Below are 23,013 nucleotides of genomic sequence, written 5' to 3'. Positions count from 1 at the left end.
GAAGAATACAGAGWTTTGTGCACTGCTGCTAGCAGGGTCATGCCTGTCAGCAACCAGAAAAATCYAAAGCCTTTTTCTCAGCTGGGGAAGCCTGGAGCAGTTAATAATAAGGGAATTATTCCCATTTGCTTCCCTTAAAGAATGGTTGTAGCTAAGGTGGAAACCATCAAGAATGCTGACTGTAAGATAAATAAAAATGAAGAAAATAGGATAGAAAAGCCTCCAAACCTCATGGAATTACAGGATTTGCTATTTTTTTTCTAAAATCATCATGGTAAACAACATTTCACAGCAAAATAAAGGCCCTGAGCTCACTCTGGGAGCTCAGACCCCCAGAGACACATCCACACCCTCCTGTCAGAGGCCTYGGGATAAACCAGGGTGGATCAGCTCCTCTGTGCACAGAATTAACCCCAATCAGGGCAAGGCACTGAGTCTGACTGTCAAGTCTGGATAAAAACATCCCAAACACAGTCATGAACACTCCTCTCCCTCATCCAGGATTGACTGGCTGAACAAACACCAACAGCACGAGCCCTGCAGAATGAGGCCTCAGCTTTATGTTCAAAGCTTTGGTTTMAAAACCTTCAGGGCTGGGCACAACCACCCTACTCATCTCCAGATCCAAGGAGGGCTGTTGTGGTTKTCTCCCTTTTTTCTTTCTTTTAAAGCCTCTCCAGCTCGGTGTAAAGAAGAAAAGCCACACTCTGCCACATCCTGGGCTGCTTTTTGCTCTTGTGGCAATTCCAAAACCCCACAACATTTTAACTATTCCACATCTCAATTATTTTTAGCTTTTTACCTCGCCTGCTAATTTGATGCTAATCCCAAGCTGTCAGTGGCTCAGGATTTGGATGAATTTGAAGTGACATAATTGCATGCCACAAATTTGCAGCTGTCATTCATGTTTGAAAGTTTCAATATTTAGAARGCAGAACTTCCCAAATGGAAAAAGGGAGCAGGGTGTTTACTTTGGGACTCTGATTAACTCACACTGCATTAGCTAAATAARTATCAGAATATTATTCAGTGGGCTTTCTACTCATAAAAGTCTAGATAGCAACACAGTTTCTCAGTTCCAACTCATAGAAACAACCCTGCCACCACGTATTTCCTCCACTGCATCTCTCTCAAAACACAGATCTTTGGAAAAATATAATTTAGGTGAATATGTAAAGATTCAGGAGGTCACAGGGAGCGAGGTCAAAGCATTGAAGAGGAGACAGAAGCTCAGCCACACGCTGCTCTGCRAGAGAAAGGGTGCCCACCACCTTAAGGGGATACCAGAACCTTCAACTTTGTCTTTTTGAGGAAAAAAGAAATACATTGCTGGTTTGCAACAAATCACACACATCCCCACGTGTTCAAAATATGCCAAGATAATATTTATTAACACAGCAGGACTTACAGATCACAAAAGATAGTGATACAGAGGAGCTCGGAAGGGCGGTATCAGAGTAAAGCATGCAGGTTCAATACTTGCAGAAGAGAGATATCAAAGCAGATCTGAAAAGGCACATTCACACAGGAAATGTTTAGTTGAAATCAGACATTAGAAAAAGCAGCAAAAAAAAACCTGAAGTTGATTAAAATATACAGAGWTCTCCAGTAATGCCAAAGAAAAAGGTACTTTACAGGTGTGTCAGTGCAGCAGATGGATAACCCTTTGAGGGCAGGGCTCCTCTCACTGCAACCTTTGGCAGGAAGGACAAATCAGGTTCACCCAACAGGAGCAGGTGCTCATTCAATGCTTTCAACTCGAGTGAAATGTAAATTTGGTGTAAAAGAAGCAGCCCGGTTCAAACTAACAACATGCAGCCAGTGCTCAAAGGGTTATACGGAGTAAATGCAAGAGAAATCAGGCAACATTAGTATCATCTACCTTCCACACAGAGAGTCAGAGCCAAGCTTAAAGAGACTGTATCCCCTTTGGAGAGAGCAGAACTGGAAACTTCATCCCTCAGAAGCCACAGGTCCTGGCATGGCAAGCGAGCCAAGGATTTCTCTCTAATTCCCAGCATAAGCACCTACCTGCCCATACCTGGAAGCTACAAATGTCAAATCTCATAGCCGAGGGGACAAAACACCTCTGTGTGGGCACAGCACAAAGTCCAATCATCCCCCAGCACCTCWGTCCTGCTGCTGTTCCACTGGAGATGTGACACAGGGCTTGCAGACATGCAGCTCCCCAGGACAAGTCTCCCGTTTCCCAGCAGCGAGGTGACAAAGGGATACTGTCCCTTTTTGACATTAGATTTATGGTCCAAGGAAATGATGAGGGGGGGAAAAGAAATCTGCTTTTTAACTTCATGTAAACTGGAAAAAAAAAAGGACTTGAGCATCAGCAGTTCACAGCTTGAAATGCATCAAACACACAGAAAGGAACACATGAGCACAGGGGTGTTTGTAGCAGTGTCCAGAGCACGTCCTGCTACGAAATCTAAACAGTTAAATGGAGCAAAACTCTCCTTTTTGGAATAACATCTAACTTGGCACCATAGGAGAATACAGACTCGTTTAAGTTTAATAAAAAATAGCTTCTAATTAATACTTCAGAGTTCAAAAGTTTAGCAACAAGCACATGAAGGGCTAACCCCTTTAAACAAACCAAAAAAAAAAAAAGGGTTTCCTGCCACAAATAGCAATTATTCATCATGGATTGCTGTGGCAAAAGCACACGTCCTGTAAAGAGCTACAGAAGTCAAACTACCACCAAAAGAGGCTAGAAAAATATTAGGAAAAAGTGCTTTCAAACCCAAAGTAAACATTCAAGAATACACTGTAGGTGCTACGTTTTGACAGCTCACTCAACTTGGAATTTTCCCAAGCAGTAATATGAAAATTAAATGTCTTTGCTAATAAATTATTCCTGATATTTTGTACCCTGTTAGAGAGTATTTTCCACTTCAAAGTTGCCAACTTAATTCTCTCCCTTACTTAAAAATATCATATAATGCAAAATTACAGTACTGTATATTTTTTCTCTACCCATATCTGCAAAAAATGGAAGAAATATTTCATGTGGAAACAACCAATTCTTGCAGTAAGAGCTTTTGCATTTACAGTTTGTATGTTCCCCCTGTTCAGAAAAGCCTTTGACTGCATCAAACTTRTCCTAGAACACAGTAATGGTTCCCWTGTTGTTGAAGGCCACAGAACATGTAACTACAGCTTATCTCCTATGTATATATGAAAAGAAAAAGCAGGACACTTGGGAAATTTGCTTTATGATATGTGATCAGGTCAGAGATGGTCAGTTGACTCCCTTGGGAATGTTGTCATAAAGGGAAATTAAAGAAGGTGGAAACTTGATAAAGTAAAAATCCCACAGTTTAAATTTAGGTCCAAGAGCTCCCAATCATGAGACCAGCACTTGCAGCCCCTTGGCACAATGATTCCCACAGGGATCTAACACTGCAAGCTGTGTGAAATTCCCTAAAACTGCAGTCCTGCAAAACCCTGGCCGAGCCCCACTGCAAGGGGAGCACACTAGTGTTGGTGATTAGTTGKCTTCTCATTACCAGCCCTAATTAGTGACCCTTGGGAAGTGCCAAGAGGGGGAAGTCCCCAAACCAAATGCTTTGTGGAAAACAAGGGATTAAAGCGAGACTCTGCCATCATCTCACTGATATCAATGGAATGACRTTGTTTGCACTGGAATATTTTCCACTCGAGTCCCTTTAAGTGCCAGTAGYGAACAGGTACCAGTATGATGTTAAATCTCAAAAATAAACTGGCCTGGAGTTCAAACTGTTCCAGCTATTTATATTTATAGTCTTCTAAGAGAAAAACTAAAGAGCGCCCTGCTGAGGGGCCGTGGCCGGCGGGGACACACACTGAGGAGTCTTCCACTACTGAAAGACGAGTGCATAATACTGTAATTGAGCACAGAGAACACGAAATCTGCACCACCTACGTTACCAGAGCAATCTAACCAGTTCCTCACCTGCTGCTGGTGGATGCTGGCCACTAACTGTTGGCAAATCCAAAGAGCTATCAGACATGACATGCTTAAGATCTCCTCCCACATCAGCCAGTTTCATGTCAAACTGAACAGACAGCGCGTCTTCGGAGTCCTCCTTGCCCACGCTGCTGCCGCCGATGGAAGGCAGATCCARGGACTTCACCGAGGCAGAATCTTCTTTGGCCTGCTTGAAAGCTGCCACTTTGTCCACCAGCGAYTTCTCGGCGCCGCTGGAAGAAAACTTGGAGTGGAAGTCAGCAAAGTCATCATCGCTCTTCACCGAGGAGAGCGCGCTGTCCTTCGCCTCCTCGAAGCCCGCTGCGGAGCCTTCCAGGGACAGCTGCTTGAAGATGTCATATTTGGTGGGGGTAGCAGTGGTGGCAGAGCTTTGCCCACCCTTGGATGTGCTGGCAGAGCCAGCCTGAGCAGTGGGGCCGGCCTCCAGCTTGAGTGCATTGTATTTGTCATCGGGTTTTTGTTCGGAAAAGCCCCCGCTGTTGTTGAACGCCATAAAATCTGCAAAGTCATCTTGTCCGCTGGCTGATGCGCCGTTAGAAAATTCCCCAAAAAGGTTGAACTCTCCAAAGTCATCAGCTAAGCTTGAAGTTTTGCTGGGTGCTGGCTGGGCAGAGGAGGCAGATGGGACGGGTGGTGGGGGAAAGGAGCCCGGTTTTGAGGTGTTAAACGCAGGTGGAAAGGATGGCTGCTTGTTTTCTCCAGGGGAGGAAAAGAGCTCCAGGTCTGCCAGATTCAAAGGGGCCTTGGTTTGTGTTGGCTGTTTTGGCTGAGTGGGCAGAGGAGGGAAAGGAGCAGGGAAGGTTTTATCTTTTGAGGGTGGTTCTAATGGGGAGATGCTGTCAGCGGTTTTGAAATCTGTGAAACCATCGTCGGCTCCCGCGGGCTTGAACTCTGCAAGGTTGTCTCCTGGGGATAAAAATGGAGAAAACAGCAGTTAAACACTGCACAACAAACACAGCATATTCACACCATGCAGCAGGCAAATTGTTTCATGCAGTGTCAAAAGGTTTTATGCAAACCGTTTAAATTAAGGACCTCGGGATGCACACAGAACTGCAAACTCAACTCCCATGAACCACRCAAGTGTCAAGGTCAGTGATTCAAATTTTCACTCCAGCAAACACTTAATTCTCTCAAATAGCCTCAAAGTCATGTTAAACTCCCTTTACACTGAGTTAATATCAAAACACACCATGACAAATAGATTCAAAAGGAGATCAATACTGCCTTATTTGGCCTCCATGCAAGTTCTTTTCCCCACCTCATCCTCCTTGTGTTTGCCAAGCAATAAATGTAATTTTGAATTTCACTTATACCAATATAGTATTTGCTTTTTAGGGAAGCAATTCCTTCCTTCCTCCCTCTGAAATATTGCAGCTTTTTCAGGGGGGATCACCAGAGGGCTGAGACAAAACCAACATAAGGTAACAATGTTTTCATTGAATTTACATTAAATATTTTGGTGTGATAATTTTACAACTTTCTTCCTGTTCATGAACAATTGTTTTTTTTCATAAAGTAATACTTTTGAACATGAAAACATTGTTTAACCCATTCACCAGCATGTACATACCTATACTACTTGTAATTTTAAACTATTGATGCTTACTTTAAGACAAGTGTCCAACACACAGATTTTTTCTATTTTAAAAGTACATCACCAGTATTTAATTCTTAAGCTACCACACAGTGTCATACTTCAAATTAGTTTAACCAAGATGTAAAAGAATATTCTTCATAATGGTAGGAAAGGACCACAACTACACCTGACCYATTATTCCATTCTCCCTCCCTCCAAACCAATGCATTTGGCTCAGCAACAACATAAAATATTCCTGAAATTGCTATTCATTGATCAAAACTACAACAGCACAGCAAACTAAACTTACTGAAGAATTGCAAACTTTTCCATTAGAAATGTAAGCTGGTGAAAGGGTTAAGAGTGGTCAGACCTTGACAGCAGGGAAATACAGCAGCTTTCTGTATTTTAGAACATGTACGGAAAGAGATCAAATGTTATTTCATTTTACTGCAAGCTTTTAATCCTGAAGAGGTTCTGAGCATGAGAACCTCACAAAACACCACAGGGGTTTCATAAATGAATAACTCCTTACTTAAAACAAATTCCAGCCACATCATTACTTTAAAATAAGACTCAGGAGCACCCAGAAGAGATGCCAATCTTCCAGAAATACCATCAGCACATTGTTCCAATGGGACATTGCCCTGTTTTTTCAAGCTACTTCCTACCAAGTTTTTTTAGAGAASCAGCACCAGCATTATTTTAGAACTGCAGCAATGGAAATTCTGCAGCTCACAGAGAAATGCTAAAAATGATAATGAAAATATGTTAAACCCCCAGTGCTTACCCAAGTATTTGCTCTCTGCTGGTTGCTCTAATTCCCGGAAAGCGCTGTACTTGTCCCCTCCATCTAGAGAAGAGAAAAGAAATACATTTACCCAGAGACATTATGAATTCATACAGTAAATGTTATATTAATTGCTCTGATTTTTAAATATTAATATCTTATCAATGCCAAAAAGAAGATACATGAAAAATTACAATAAATTGCTCATAGCGGTTGTGTATTTGTCCTTTTACCTCCAAAAGCAGCTGCAYTCTCAGAAGGCTTCTCAGCTGCCATTCCTTTAAACACAGCATATTTATCAGCTGGTGAGAGCGGCTTATTACCTGGGACTGGCATTAGTAAAGAAGGAACACTAAAAACAAAAGAGATAGAAGCAAAGTTCCTTAATTTATTCATTAAAAATCTACATTTCCAGGTTTTATTTAAAGAAGTCTCTTCTTAGGACTACAGAATTTGGTTCCCAAACCTTAGCTCATGCCTTAATGAGTGCTTAATCCAGCCTYTGATGTAAATGACCTCAGCTGGGTAAATTCCCACTTTATCTCACCTAATCATATTTCTTTAGGTCAGAAGTCAATTTGCCCCATTCTCGATTTTAATTTCTATCAAAAGCGTGAACAAAACACTCCAGAACTTTACACCAAGGAATCCATAGCCCAGGAGAGAACAAGCACATGRACACACCCCAGGAAACACTCCTGCTCAATTTATCCCTTAGAAAATTCCCTGATAGAACTAGATACAGTAAACAGTTAAAAACTGCATGAGATTTCCATAGCTCCATTTAATCAGAATTAGATAAGCTGAAAGTATCTCATTACATATTGCAAAATTACGATAACAAAGTGGGATAGCTGTTCAAAGGAAGGAAAGAATAACTTTGAATTTCTGTCTGTGCCAATCAGTGAGTTCAGGCAGGTATCTAGTCAGCAAAATAAGGATTAGTCCACAGTTACACAAGCAAGTCTTTTTGCATAAACACACTCTACTTTATCCAGTAAAACTGCCACAACAACCTAACACCTTGTTAGCAAACGCTGGAAGATTTAGGAGAGAGCTTTGCTTGCCCTCCACACAAGCCCCGTTATCAGACCTTGGCAGCTCCACACAACAACATCCTTTACATATGAATGATGCATTCTACCTCTAGTTTGTGTCATTCACATTGAAAACCTGAATGAATTTCTATTGCATTCTTCAGCCTGGAGCAAGAATCTTTCCAGAGCCATTTAAATCTCCTTATCAGCAGCCTACAAGCAACACACAAACGAWGCACTTGCACACATGTGCTGATGCTGGTCTGTGATGCTTGCAGACAGACAGTGCAATGGCAAAAAAAATAGAGCTTATGGTAATATAATTAAATTTCCCATCCCTGCAAAGAAGGCTATTAGATATGCAATCTTGGCAAATGGAATGGTTAATCAGCTGTACTCCACAGATGGCTTTTTTTTTTTAAATAAAGCTCCATAAGCAATTAGATTATAGCTCATTGTAACATTTTGTTCAAAACTGAATGCTTTCACAACTGAATAAAGAGAATTGCTGCAGYGAAAAAGAAACACCATTTTTTGAAATATTTTTTATGATCCTCTACTTCCCATTGTACAATTTACAAACAGTTTTCTGTCAAAACTTCCARTAACAGATTAGCTTCAGCTGCAAAATGACATCTCACACAAGAGATACTAAAATCAGCATCTTCAGACCCATCTTCAGTGGCACTGACTGACATCCCTGTAAGTGTCCAAGGCCAGGCTGGWCAGGGCTTGAAGMAATATGGTCTAATGGAAGGTGTCTCTGCCCATGGCAGGGGGTGGAAGTGATGATYTTTAATGTCCCTTCCAACCCAAAACATTCTRGGATTCTATRAMATCAGCAAAACTAAATTTCTTACACAGAAGCCATTTGTCGTGGTGTTACAGAACAACTGGGTTGAGCATCCCCATTTGATGTCCCTGCTGAGGAAGCAGCTGGTAATCAGGGCTCACATGGAATTCAGAGCTGTTTGCCAGTTCCTATTCAGAAAATGTTTTTGTSTACAATTAGACACCTGGGAGGTGCATAAAGAGGAAAGAACACTGAAATTTTGTAGTCTTTGTATACCTTGAAAGGTTAACTGCGAACTCTCAAAGGGAGGAAACATGCTTATTTATTTTGTTATACAAAACCTGCCTGATCTGGAATGACACCTTGTCTCCCAAAGGAAAAGCCAGGATTGCTGGAGTCTGAATGAYGTTTTGATTGAGATTTATAGTCATGTACCARAAGTTTAGGCACTGGCCAGAGAAAYRACAGAAACAASAAGGATCTGGTACCTGCTCCGGTGCTGTGAAGAGGCTGCTTTGGCTGCATCCCCCTGGAAATCAGTGAAAGAGTCATCCAGGGAGCCAGACTTTGAGGCATCCTGAAACTCCTGGAAGTCATCATCTTCTGGTTTTACTACCTGAGTTACAAAGAACACGTAAATTGCTACACGGTCCGCTCTTCAAATTGTCACATAGCATGAAAGCAGCTCGGAGCAGTGTGATTAAAAGGGAAAAAAAAATAAGGAAAGGAACCTTTCAACATAAGCATCATCAACATTTCCACTTTGTCCACACCTMACCCTACTCAAACACACATAGGATTACAGGGAGCAAGAATGAGTAAGGAAAACTACTCATTTAACAATAAATGTGTTATTGATCATAGCCATTTCATCTGTTAATACAGGACAAGTATTAATAATTTAAATCAATTAATAATTTAAAATTAATAGCACCACAAGAAGTATTTTCCGAAGGATGAACCACATCCGCAAACAGCAAAAATTTATCCCCCACATGATTTACCTTTGTAAACTGAAGGTTTTCAGAGCTCTCAGCTTCTCCTGAAAACTCCWATTTTACCAGCTATTAAGAGTCTGTTGTGCTGTTCAACCTAAAATTCCATTTTATGTGCATTACAAAACCCTAAATACAACTAAAATCCTCTTTGCAATACAGAACACTTTTGTTGCTCTTCTAATGCCACAAGAAAAAAAAATAAAGAACGCCCTCAGTGGCACTCAATGTTTTCAGACATCACGTGCTGGATTTCAGCTCTGGGTTTTTTTTGCCATTTATTTTGTTCTCAGTGTGTAGGTTTGCTCACCGGGCCGGGAGGGTAGGAGGGCAGGAAGGCTCCCGAAGGCTGTGCTGCAGCTCCTCCCGCTGGAGCAGGGGCTGGAGCCGGGGCTGGGGCTGGAGTTGGAGCCGGGATGCTCATGCCCATCACGGAGGGTCCCATGCCCAGCCCCACGGAGGCYGGAGGAGCCGCGGGAAGCAGCGGGGGCTGGCTCACCCCGCCGGGCAGAGGCACCGGGAACCCGGACAGGGTGGGGACGGGCGCGGCTGGGAACTGGTTCAGCACGTCAGGGCTCACGGCGGGGATCCCTCTCTGCAGAAAAAAGGAGCAGACAGACAGTTACACGTGCAGCATGGATAAAAGGGAGTGGTGTGTTCTTAGTTCCGGTTTGTAGCCTGTGTTGATGCCTTAGGATTTTTAGTTTCTCTATTTTCATGCATCTGTATTCTTGTACTTCTCTAGTACAACACTAAAACTCCCGTTCTTTCATCTTTAGACAGAACAATCCCTCTCTGAGCCTGAATCCAAGGACACCTCAGAGCCCCAAAATATGGAAATAACAGCGAGTTGGGGGAGAGCAAGTTTGGGGTGGTTGACATCATCACCTGTAAAGATCATTGGAGAATTAACACCCAATATGTTAATAAGGCAGAACCTATAAAAGGTGAAGATCTCGTGACTCGGTGTCCATTTTGGGTGTAGCCTCAGGAGGAGGCTTTTGTCTGCCCTAATGTACCAGTAGGCCTGTTAGGCCTGGATTAAAGTTGTGTATTCTCATTCTCTTAACTTTGTCTGGCCTCTCTTTCAGATCAGCCTGATTGATAAGGCATCAGTGGCATTGAAGCCAACAACGAGCAGGGACTGATCAAGCTCCCAGTAAAGCTCCCACATTCCCTGGGAGTCACATCCAGCCAATCCCWGGACACCTCCAGGGACTGGGAATCCAGCACCTCCCTGGGCAGCCCTTTCCAATTCTTAATAATCCTTTCCATGAATAAATTCTTCCTGATGTTTCAGCTTGAGCTCCCCTGACACAGCTTGAGGCCATATATTCTTGTCCTGTCATTGCTGCATTTGACATTAAAAATGCATTTACAAAATGCATGTATATGTATCTAAGAACTCCAATTGACACTAAAGAAAGGAGTATCTGAAATGTAATTGGTGGAATTGGTAAGATTATAATCTCACTGCAGTTACAAGGGTGGTTTGTCCTGTGGACTTCAACAGAAGCAGAATTTCACAAGAGCTGTGACCACTGGGCAGTGCTGCCACACAGCCCAGGGCAGGCTGCTCAGAGAGCTGCCAGCTGAGAGCCATACCTGGCTCAAGAGCCATACCTGGGTCAAGAGCCATACCTGGGTCACTGCTATCATGGCCAGCACGGAGTAGAGCTCCTCCTTGGTGAGCTTCCCGGGGGTGGTACGGTTGGCCAAAGCCCAAATCTGCCCCAGGGTCTCCCTGGGCAGTCCCGACGACATCAGGATGGGGTACAGTTTAGCTGTGTCTATTCCAGCAGGAGTCAAAGTGGTTTCCAAGATTTTCTTATACAGATCTGTTGTGAGGAAGGCAGTGTTAGTGACAACTGCTCTTTTCAAATCATAYTGCTTTTCTATGTTGTCTCAAGCTCAATGTGCTATCAAACCAATAGCACTCAGTGGAAGGGAAAGAAATAGCATTCTGGAATTGCATTATCATGTTTCATCTAAATGTGTTACTGGATGGTCTTTATAGACAGCCTTAACACAAGCAGAGAAATATTTTATATAAAATACACTTAAAGCTGCATTTCAAAYCACGTTTCTTTAATGAAATTGCAGGATAACCCATATAAAAAGATAGTTCTAAGAGCTTTATGTATTTAAACCTCAGTGTAATCAATATTTACTGCAGCATTTCATTTTCTATTCACAGTGTTATTTACACACAGAAGACAAATAGCCTTCAGAAATGAGCCTGCCTAATTACAAGACATGCCAAAAACCAGAATACCCATGAAAGCAGCATTATTAGCAATGCARCCTCTACTGGGATAAGCTGCTGCCATAAATGTTTAATCTAGAATTTGTTAACATGCTCAAATAAAACCCCTATGTCTTCAAACGCAGATAAAGACACCATAAATACRTAACATATCAAAGATCCAGGATTCATTTGATGACTGAATAAGCCTTTGATCAATAAATGGCTACATGAGCACAGGGAYATTCACACCTTGCACTGCCCACCTGGCAAAATGCCCACTGGCTGCTTTACCTGGGACCAAGCTGTCRTTGTAAATCCAGGGAGGCATCATTTGCTGGATGGGGTCCTGGGGAGGGAACACTCCAACTCCTAAAGGTGTTTCATCCAGTAAGAAAAACATTTGTGTTAGGATACAGAGCCAGAGTACAATGATCTTAAGAGATTAGACCACAGCTGGTCAGCATCATTCAGCATTTCAGGCAAAGATTTCAGGTAGGAATCACTGTGCTCAGAAAGAAAACAGATAGTGCAGGAATACGAAATAATAACTAGAATGATTTGGCAGTAATAGAAGATTATAGTTACATATGTAATGAAATAAGGAGCTCCTCACGTGCCTCCCTCTCAATGTCCAGATGTACAGAACCTGAAGTCTCACTGCCTTAAAAGTTTCACAGCAGCAGTTCTGTGTCATAACACTCCCATCAACCCCCTGCTATTTGTGGAATAAATAAWCCCATACCGACCATAAATCCCACAATGTTCCCCCAGAACATCCCCACCTGGGAAATCCACAAGCAGGATCATATCCCACATCCCCAAACCCACATCCACTGCTCCCAGCCTTCAGCTCCTGGGGACACCACAGCCCCCCTCACTACTCYAGGCTTTCACAACACCACCTGCCACACTTCACTCCCTGCAAACTGATCATCTCCCTCTCCWCTGGGTGGACTCTCAGCAGATTTTATGCTCATCTGGAGTTCTGACCAAAACCAGCATCATTCCAGATTCCACTGTCTCTCCCAATGCCCTTGCATCTCCTCATCTTCCACATGGATTCCCTCTTGACTGCAGTCTGATTTCTGATCATCCCACAACTCGAAGCACATACACAATTCCTTCCATTTCACCAACCAAGTAAAATAAATTTGCTACTTCCTCAGGTATTATCATTCTTCAATTTTAACCTTCCTTCCATACTCAGTCAACAGTTTTAACACCAAACTGGAAGAAAACCTTGCTTTAAGTTTTCCTCTAGACCATCTTTTGAATATTCATCTCTAAAGCACAGGTAGTTTTAGACATAATGTAAGCAAATGCTTGAGAAACAAGTATTGACTGCCTAAGAGTTTTAACCTGACAAGATTTTATCCCCTCAAGGTTAAAAGAGTAAAAGCCACCATGACATTGACCATCTTTAGTGGTAACTTCCCCTAAATAGTTTTTTAAAAGTATCTTTGGAGAACACAACTTATTTTCCCCCAAGACAGGACAGAATATTTGAAAACAGCAAACCTGATTAAACAAACRTGTTAAAGGTGATTGCAACAATAAACTCACTGGAGAAAGTTCAGAGCAAAATCATGGCAGTTACACTTTGAGCAAGGAGCAGGAGGCACTGACAAATTATTCAAGCAGGCGTTCAGAGCAAAATGATGCAGGGTTGGCCTTGGAATTAGTGAACAGAGCGTTAGCACCAAGCAGCATCTCATTAGATTGAAATTCTGTCAAATGTTTTGATTGCTCACCACACTCTTCAACTGCTCTGTTTTGTTCTGAAGCCTTGTGCACCTCTGCAGCAGCAGTGGGACCACTTTCATGTCCACCTACAACATCCCAGTCACTGCTGGTGAGACTGGGATGGGCTTGGCTTGCAGCCGAGGCTTTGTGCCCAACTTCGGATGTTTTAAGTTTGGTTTGCTCTTGTTCAGATTCATCTGAGCCATTAGCTAARGCTTTCTCCTCCAAGGAAGAGCCTGAATAAACAGCAGGAGGAATTATTCATACTTTTGTTATGATCTGCCCAGAATGCAATTCCATACTTTTCAAAGGAAAAGTACTTTTGGTACCATTGATGAGTTAGAGATGATCCATCCCAGCTCAAACCAACAGCATCAACCTCTTGAAACACCTTCAGAGCTCAATTCTGCCCTTTACTTACCACAAACACAACAAATTCAACAAGCAAAAAACAAAAGGATGAAGACATTAAACTATTTCTGTATTAGGATCACTGTTGCATAATTATCCAGGCATCAGGAGTGGAAATGCCCAGTATCTACTTACATCTCCAAAATTCTTCATCTCACCAACATCCCTTCAGCCTCCAAGGGAGGAGGCACACAAGTGCTTCACAGCAGCATAATCTTTATTTCTTATACCATCATCTCAACTGTCTTTTCTACCACAGATTCTTAAGAAGATGCTAAAACACAAGATTTAATTCACCTAAGATCAGGAATATGTGTATTTAGCAGGACCTGGACCCACACATGACTTGCTTTTACAGGCAGTTCTAAGGGAAGGGAGAAKGGGACTTAAATCATCTTTTCCCATGGATCAGCAAGTTTCTGCTAAATTGCCTACATATTATTGCTTCCAGCCAGACTGAAAACAAAAAAAACCCAACAAAATAAGTAAAAACTCTGTGTAGCTCAGAATGAGACATGTAGAAAAAGATACTTTAGAGTTACCTGGTTTATGGGTACTGGATGAAGATGCAGAGGTAGGAAAATAAGGAACCTGCCCAGTTGTACCATGCAGGGTGGATAACACTGGAGCCTGGGCTGGAGGGAGAGTTTGGAGCACAGCCCTCTCTGAAAGCAGCTGCCCAGCCTCAGTGGCAGGATGGAAAGGCTGAGAGGTGGATTGAGGCACCAGTTTGGGGGTTTCAACAGGCCCTTGCATAAAGTCACTAAATTCTTCATCATCGAGAAAAGCAGAATGGGAAACAGATACAGCAGAATGGGATGGTGTGGGATGATCTGCAAATGGAATGAACACACAAGGCAAAGTGATGAGGAATAAGGGTCACGGGTGGGAATGTGGGAAAAGTGACAAACACTGGGAATACACAGCAAATGGGCGAGGAGGAGCAGCGTGGAACAAGTYTGGTGACAGATGTGAAGGTTGTCATTGCCAGCGTGGCAAACACAAGGTAAAACTGAGCAGCCACTTCCAACCGTGCATCTTCTCTYCCAGATTTTTAGGATGCAAACACTTTGAAACTTGGTTCTTAACACTGGCTGTGAAAGTATTCTGTTTTAAGCAGACAGGGTCAAAACAAATCCAGAGGTAATACTTCATACTGGACATAATGGGGTCTGTCAGGGGGACATTCTCCCTCAAAGGAATGCTTTACCCACAGAAACTCAGTAATATATCATAAGACACACAAGAAATGTCTGCTCATGTAGAGAATTTTCTGATTGATTCTTTTCACTGTTACCCATTTGAACAGAACTGGTGAAGGACAGGCAAATCTACAAAGGGAAGTTGTCAGAAACCACCTGTAACTGCAAAATTATCAAGGAGTAATTCCACAGCAGAGACACAAATTTTATTAAAAAGAAAAAACTCACCTAGATAAGCTTTGTTTCTGGCTAGACACTAAAAAAACTACACTACAGACCACAAGAAATCTGAAGTGGCAATTGTTGCAATTACTGAGAACACAGAGGCTTGGTTTGACCATGCCCAACGCCACATCAGTCAGCTGTGACTCTCCACTCAAGTCTTTATATAGTTTTGATCATTCTTAGCACTTAAATAGCACTTCTCATCTTCAAAAAGCACTCTGCAAAACATTAATTAATGCTTTGACTAGAAAAGAACAAATGCTTTATCAGTTTCCTTGATGTTTCACATTTAGCTCAGCACATTAGGCTTTCTTTTAAAAATTTCAAGTCTTTATAAAAAGTATCTAATATTTCACCCTTATACCCTGATGAAGCAAATAATTGCTAGAATAACATAATAGTTAATCCACTCATTTTGTACCACCAAATAAAAATAGCTGCTGGAATTACTTCCCCCTGCTGAGGATTTCAAATGTTGAAGTTTTATTTTTAGGTGGAAAATGAGGAAAATTACAAACCTGGTTTTTTTGGATGTGCTGCTGGTGTTGGGTGCATTTTAGCATCTCTAGAAAAGCCATCTAAGTTCCCTTTAATGGCTTCCAAAGCGTCATCTCTGCTTTTTTCACCTGTCTGAAACACCACAGAAAACATTTKGAAAAATTCACAGAACAACTCAGTTTTCTTTCAGTGCCCACACTTCTTCAGTACCAGAATTGGCAATGCCTGCTGCTGACAGAGTGTGTAAAGCACTGACTCTTCCAGAGGTTTTTCAAGACATAATCAGCTGTCTCATGCAATTTCCCACTGATTTGCTCCTTGAACCCTCCCACTAAAAGCTATTAAAAAAAGCTGAAGAAAGAAACACCCCACTCATTATTGGGCTATACCTTCGGTTTCACACTGCTCAGGAGTCTCAGCTTTTGTTTCTGCTCTTCAAACTGCCGCCGTTTTCTTTCTTCCTCCAAGAATTTCTGCTGATGCTCAAACCTCTTCCTGAAGAAAAATTATTTAAAAAAAAAAAATCAAACTCTATAAACAATTTTCATTATAATTTTCATGGCAGGTTTCTGCTTGATTTCTCCATTTCTACTGTCTCAAATTAGAYTGAGAATTTGAGAAAGGAAAATATTCCTTTTTTTCCTCAGACCTAGACTGAGGAAGTGGTATATTCAGCAATATGCCATTCAGCCCTAAATGGATGCTGTTCCAGAGAAACAACATCTTTCACTTGAAAAAGGATTCCCCAAGTGAGTAAAGCATCACTTACTGCTGCTCCTCTGCAAATTGTTTCTGCATGTCCGGGGTGTACTGCGGGGTGGCCGGGCGCATTCCCAGGAACGAAGCCTGTCCCATGTAGGGCATTCCAGCTGTGGGCATCGGCCCCAGGGCCATGCCACCCTACAACCAAACAAACCACACAATTGTTTTACAACTCCAGTGTATTTTCTTTATTTTTTTCTGCAGAAAAAGCCAACCGCTGGCAATGCCAAGCTGCAAAGTGGGCTGAAAAATTCAGTAAAATTCAGTGTTGGAAGTGTTGGAGGAGCAGTGCCTGAGCAGAGCTGCTGCCCTCAGTAGATGGCACTCTTCCTCTCCACAAGAGATGGCACTCTTCCTCTCCACAAAGACTCACACTCCTCACAGCAGCTGGGAAGTCATTGTCAAAAATCAGGCCTTCACATCCATTCAATCAGAAAGGCTACAGACATCCTACATGGCTCAGTACCGGTTGTCTTGGGATTTGGCTACAGACATCCTACATGGCTCAGTACGGGTTGTCTTGGGATTTCTGTTTCCTATTCTATTTCCACTCGTTACCAGCACACCCATGGATGCTGGAAAACGTGGTTTAATTATTTCTCAAACATATCCAGGAAACCAACAATATATGGCAACAGCCAAGAGGAACCTTGTCTGAATAAACTGTCTCAGAAACATTTGTTGAGAAATATATTCTGGGACATTTAGAGCAGCAAAGCTGCTTAATATAGAAAGAGMCAGAAAATAATTTACTTTTCTTACCATTCATTTTGCATTTGGTCTCAGAACACGTAGGAAGAGAACAAAAGTTGTTTATTATTTTTAGAGCAGCCCTCATAAAAACATCTTCCTACTATAAATTTCACAAAAATAACGTAATAAATTCCGGGTGGGGGAGGGAAGGGAGTGTAAGGAGATGGCAAAACACAATAAATTCAATTTGTGACAAAGCAATTTGGTTAGAAAGTCATGCAAAAACATTAAATTTCRGCAAAGTGCAAGTTTGTACATAAGCACATATGGTGCTAAATAGAAAACAATAGATTAAAAGAGAAAATATTAGCTGCTCATATTTCATTATTATTCCTCAAGTAGCAACAGCAGCACTAAAGACAAAGTTGCTTTAAGGAAAAAGGAAAATGAGACAAATACAGGAAGTTAGACAAAAGGGAAAACTGCTCACATGAGAAAATACAGCACATTGAAGAAATTCCCTCTCTCTAGAACAAGGTATTTAAAAAGAAAGTTTATGATTTGTCACCAACACTCAGGAAATTTAATTCTATTAATTCTATTAATTTAAATTTAATTCTAATTAATTCTATTAATTCCAGTATTYGAGCTGCACAGGAATGRAACAATTCAGTGAAGTGGTCACAGYTCTGCACAGACTGCAGTCACTCCTTACCAGCTCAGAAAGACCTCATTTTAAATAGTACATGATGCACCACCATAAAACCAAAGAAAATAAGTAAAAGCACAAAGGAAAATTCAAAAGACAGGAGAGATCCACAGTGGGAGTTTTGAATTCTGAACAATTCCACACCAGCACTAACCCCACCTGGGAGTAGGTCGCACGTGGGAGCTTTTCAACACGTGGCTGATGCTGTTATTTCCTTCCCTGCTCACACCAGGCTGCTCTGATCACACTCAGGTGTCACAACATGTACAGTGACATCAAAGTTCAGATTCTGACACCTTGAGGGGGCTAAAACCTCCAAGTTACCTTAAATACTACTGATGCTGTCCTTGCACTACACCCTCATCTCTCCAGCAGTGAGTAATGTGTGCCAAACTCCCCCACTCTCTATCCAGATCCCCAGGAAACCTGGAGAATTCTTTAAATCATCAGAAATGCCTTCAAAGGGAATACTACAGAATAGATGTCCCACKACAGACTAACACCCACACTTGAGCTCCCAGCCAGGTTCCACCCTCTCACCCCACTGCAGTTGTGAGAGGACCCTGCAAGGRAAGCTGTGGCTGCTCCATCCCTGRAASACTTCAAGGACACGTTGGACAGGGYYTGGAGCAATGTGGAACAGTGRAAGGTGTCCCTGCCCATTGCATRGGGTGGAACTGGATRGGCTTTAATGTTCCTTCCAAMCCAAACCATTCTGRGATTCYRYGATTTCARTCCAYGTTTCATTGYCACACACCTGCATGGCCATGGGTCCAGGTGGCATCTGAGAGCCATAATTCATTCCCATCATCCCTGGCATATTGGTCTGCATGACAGGAACCATTGGGAATCCTTGCTGTTGCATAGGAATCATCCCTGCAATGAAACATTAAACAAGGTAAGTGCCCAGTTAATGTTAAAGCATTCCCCCCTCTTCCCTAACCCTGCCTCCCCGATGTAATTATTCTTTTTTATTTACTAAACCAGCAAAGGAAAGTAAAAAACTCTGAGCCCTGCTGGACTGTTTAAAAATAAAAATTCACTACACTGCAGGCAACCACAGAATTTCCTTAGTTTAGACACTGGTCAGTTTACAGGAAAAAATGTTACAGGACTTTTCAGYAACTAAGCTGATGAATTCTCCCACCATCCTAAGGATTCTCTGTGGGTTTCTTCCCATATGATTTTTGGAAGGGTCATTTCCAATTAAAAAGATTTAATTAACCAGGTTGACTAGTGCTGGTAATTCCCATTTGTCTCGAAMCCAGCAGCTTCTGAAAATAAATCTCAGGAAATAAAGTCAACCTTTCACAAGGCAACTTCACTCTCTGACCTGGCTGGATAGCTTATCTGTAGATTAATTAGCACACTTTAGGTTAATTAGCCCATTGCATGTGTTAGAATGATAACAATATTTGTCAGTAAAAGCTAAACTTGAACAAAATTGGACAAATCAAGCTGGAATGTGTTAATTCACTGAATAAAGCAAGTAGATTATGTTTCARTATCTTCCTGTCTCACATTCTGCTGTCTTGGGAGACAAACACTAACACACACTCGTTACCAGCACACCATGAGATAATTATGCAAAAACACTCCAGGAGGGCATGACACAGGCAGGAACAATCCATGAATCAGTCCCTGAGATTTTTATAAGAAAASTCTCCATTTCCCCCACAAGTTCTCTGCATATTTTCCCCTAATTAAACAAACAACACTGCATCAGGAATGAGAACAAAGGCAATTTAAGGCTGAGGCTMTCCTCTGGTATTAATACTTTCCACACAGGTTGTGACTCTTGTCCCAGGGTCTTGCTGTGCTTTGTAAATATTTACCAGGTCTTGCAACACCCACACAAGATGGGTATGCACAGCTGGGAGATGAAGCAGAGAAGAGGTGAAATACCACACTCAAAATAACACAAGAATCTAAAAGGCAAATTCAGGTTAAAAAAGGAGATGCAGTTCTCCTGGACCTTTAATCTAGATTCTCTGCTTCAACAACACACAGGAAGTTTCATCAGAGGGGCAAGAGTCAGCTTAGCAGAGCTGAATTTAAARGCAAAAACAGCTTAATAATCACGCTTGTGAGCATCACTGCAGAACTGGTTTGGGTCTAATTTATCTAAACAAAGTAAAGAACTCTGGACTCAAAGTGTGAAGTTGATACATACCTTGAGGGGGACCCAAACCACCTGCCACGGGAAACATAAAGCTGCAGGAGGAAAACAAAGAGTATGTGAAATTCATTTTCATGACACATCTATCTGTGAAAATCAGTCATAGAGCCTCCCACCTTCTGATCAGCACTGCTCCTGCAGATCTCACAGAACCCACCACAGGGAAAAACATTATCCCTCAACAGAATCTCCCAAAGCACCAGAGAGCCCCACCAGAACCATCAGTGCTGCCACAGGCTGCAGAGCCAGGAAAAATAGATCTKATCCTCCCAGCAGCCCTGAGATGGCTTTGACTCATCCACATCACCCACAAGAGAGTTTCGGCACCCACACAGGTTGGGAACAGGTCAGTTTGTTGTGTAGGCTAAGCACAGAATGAATAAACATCTCCTCTTGGAAGAATCTGACTCAGCAGGACCATTAACTGTACCAGACAACACTTCTCAGTTGCTTAAGAACAGTTTTTCTGAAGAAACAGAAACTATCCACAAAACTCCATCACTTTTTGCCCCTTTTGAAACATCAAGGATCACAAAATAATGGAGTTTTTATTTTCTCAGTTACCTAATGACAACCAAAATAGCACCTTAGATAAAATATTCATTCATGTGTTGAAGGTCAAGTGCACCTGGAGGAGGAACCATKAAAATTTCAACTAAAATCCTAATGGAAATTGTTAACCCTCATTCTCAAACAGCTGCCAAACAGCAAAAAAAAAGGATCTAGTTTAAAATTCTCATTTGCAAGCAACTTGCAGAAACCCACGTCAGCAGCAATTTCCTAAACAAGAACCTCACTCAGTGTCCCAGGCAGTTATTACATCAAAGTGCTCTGGAACAGAAACACACTTATAGATATTCAATGTTCAATTCCRAGGGTGGATGTAAAAGAAACTGCCCTACAGTACAAGAGAAAATGCCATCAGAAATGGCTGCAGGAAGTCCTGAAAGCCAACCTGGTTTATAAATATAAAAGAGCTGTGTAATATGAGCACTARGATAAAATAAGGAATTTAAATTATGCATTTATCCAGGAGCAAATTGCACCTCCCCACTGCACAGACAGCGGGTCACACGGTCACCAAGACAACCAATTGCTCTTCATCTTCATCTTCTAATCAGGATCTTTGTCATCCTGAAGCTGCTTCTTCAGCCCTGACCACTGTGWGCTGATTTCTCCTTCCACAACCATCACACATCTGTTCTTTCCAACGGGTCCAGTCCTGCCATCCTCAAACCCCACCRTTTGGGGTTCTCCCTTTGACTCACACACCTCAGCCAACTCAATTCAGTCATTTTAATCCACTTCTTGGCATCCAAGATCAACAACATGAAGACAGACTTTTAAGTTTACTCAGAATGATGAAATATAATGCAATTACTGAAAAGTATGGAGAAGTTTTCTAAGCTTCATGTTTCCCTTCTCATTGGGGAATTCAGTTTTTCCCTTCCAGTTGGAGAACCTGGTTCAACAAGAATTCTCCAAACCAGCATATGCAATGTAAACTGAATAAACGTCAGGAGGTACCACTGCTCATTGGAAGCAAGCAAAGGCCAAACTATTAAATATTTATCCCTTTCTACGGAGTTCCTGGTTTATTTATAAGTCTCTGTTGAAAAAAAATAAAAAGAAACAATCAACAAAAAACCCCTCAGCTAATTAGAGGGCACTGGAAAGATGAGCTAGCCCAAAGTAGCAAAGCCAGCTCCGGCAGCACAGCTCCGTACGTGCCACTCAGATTCACTCCAGGATTCTGCTGTGAAACTGCCAACACCAGCCACACTGGCACGGCCACAAACCATTCCAGCTTCATTCTAGCAATGGGAATTTATTATTGAACTGCTTTTTTTTGAGATGCAAAAATGCCCAGAGCAATCAGTGAAAGCAGCTGGTTTCTGTGGCTGAGGGAGCCAGCAAAGGGAYGGTCCTGTGTGAGGAGTTGGGATATGCTGCACAGATAAAATAAAGAGAAGGGAACAGTGATCATCCTACAACAGTCCTCTTAAAGCAGTACTGTAAACCTGTCAATTCCTATTAAATGGGTATTTTAAATATGGAGCTTAAAAAAAACAAAACACACCAAGCCTCAAACCAACCAAGCAACTGCTTCAGCCAAAACGCAGGAGCGTGGGGAGAAGCAACTCCTTTTCTGTATTGAAACATCACTACAACAGCTCCAAACCACACATGTTCCCATCTACAAGTGGATTTTTAAACCCCTTAATTCCCAAGCAGTACGAGTCTATCGATGCAACAGACTGTCAAGAGTATTTTTGAATGACAGAAATGCATAAAAATTGAAGTGAAACAAGGCAAAGAACCCACACAGACACAGAACAGAACTCTTCCTCTACCTCCAGACTTTGTCCTCAAAGAAACCAAAATACTATCAGTGGGAAATGGTGATTTTCAAATCCTTTCATTTTTCAYAACCTTTATTTCAYTGACAACATTCCCAATAACCCTGASAAAGCTGTGGGCTTCAGATATCCAAGACAACTCAATGAACTTAACAGTCAAACGCAAAATTTCCTCAGCCTCCCCCAAAGTAGGACAAGAGATAAACAGCACACAAGAGCCTACGTTGAAAAAAACATTTGCTAGAGTCTTCAAAGGTGGTGAAATCCAGTTTCCCAACCTTTCCTGAAACACAACGACATCCCTTTCAACACTGGTTCTTTTTCTTGACACATTCCTCAGTCCTCCTGGCCTCCTTCCTGGCCAAGGTGCCCTTTGTGAGACAGTGAGAGAAGGGAACTCCCCAGGGAGGCTCAGTCCCAGGAGGCACCAACAGACCTGGCCAGCAGTGACAGAAGCATCGCTGGTGACATCCCAGCGGGGCTGGCTGATTCTCCAGATCCTTCCCACCCCAATAGCTGAGATTAGAGCAGCAGAGCCTGATGGCAAGCAGGGTGCAACTGCCCAAGGCTGGACACACCGGGCCCTCAAAAATGTGAATAAATCTCAGCAAAGTGTGGAGCTGCCGTGGCTGCATTCCCCACAACACACATGGGACCCCATGTACTCCACCCAGGACCCCACCACATCCTGCCTGGGACCTTGATGCTCCATCCAGAATCACAGTTCTCCACCTGGAACCCACACACCCTACCCAAGACCCCACAAAGATCACTTGACAACTCACGTACCCCACTCAGAACCCCCCC

General features: G+C 42.2%; 1 protein-coding gene across 3 annotated transcripts in view; it reads right to left on the bottom strand.

Annotated features, from left to right (window-relative positions):
* The window catches only part of SYNRG (synergin gamma), a 31,875-nt gene extending 11,984 nt beyond the window's left edge, over window positions 1-19,891 (bottom strand). For 2 of the 3 annotated variants that reach the window (XM_057383262.1, XM_057383263.1), the window contains exons 1-14: window positions 19,841-19,891; window positions 18,425-18,543; window positions 16,273-16,403; window positions 15,893-15,998; window positions 15,524-15,635; window positions 14,121-14,411; window positions 13,176-13,403; window positions 11,716-11,793; window positions 10,818-11,014; window positions 9,487-9,771; window positions 8,670-8,797; window positions 6,585-6,703; window positions 6,352-6,414; window positions 3,947-4,888 (exon numbers count right to left, since the gene is read on the bottom strand). In XM_057383262.1, the coding sequence (XP_057239245.1) occupies window positions 3,947-4,888; window positions 6,352-6,414; window positions 6,585-6,703; window positions 8,670-8,797; window positions 9,487-9,771; window positions 10,818-11,014; window positions 11,716-11,793; window positions 13,176-13,403; window positions 14,121-14,411; window positions 15,524-15,635; window positions 15,893-15,998; window positions 16,273-16,403; window positions 18,425-18,543; window positions 19,841-19,877 (2,836 nt within the window). In that variant the 5' untranslated portion in view covers window positions 19,878-19,891. The remainder of the gene's footprint in view (window positions 1-3,946; window positions 4,889-6,351; window positions 6,415-6,584; window positions 6,704-8,669; window positions 8,798-9,486; window positions 9,772-10,817; window positions 11,015-11,715; window positions 11,794-13,175; window positions 13,404-14,120; window positions 14,412-15,523; window positions 15,636-15,892; window positions 15,999-16,272; window positions 16,404-18,424; window positions 18,544-19,840) is intronic. The other variant, XM_057383264.1, reaches the window with a different exon arrangement.
* Between the last annotated feature and the right edge of the window lie 3,122 nt (window positions 19,892-23,013).

Source organism: Malurus melanocephalus, unplaced genomic scaffold, assembly GCF_030028575.1.
Source record: "Malurus melanocephalus ecotype Western Australia unplaced genomic scaffold, MMel_1.1 scaffold_617, whole genome shotgun sequence".
NCBI classification, from domain to species: domain Eukaryota; kingdom Metazoa; phylum Chordata; class Aves; order Passeriformes; family Maluridae; genus Malurus; species Malurus melanocephalus.
This window is presented reverse-complemented; position numbering and strand designations above follow the sequence as displayed.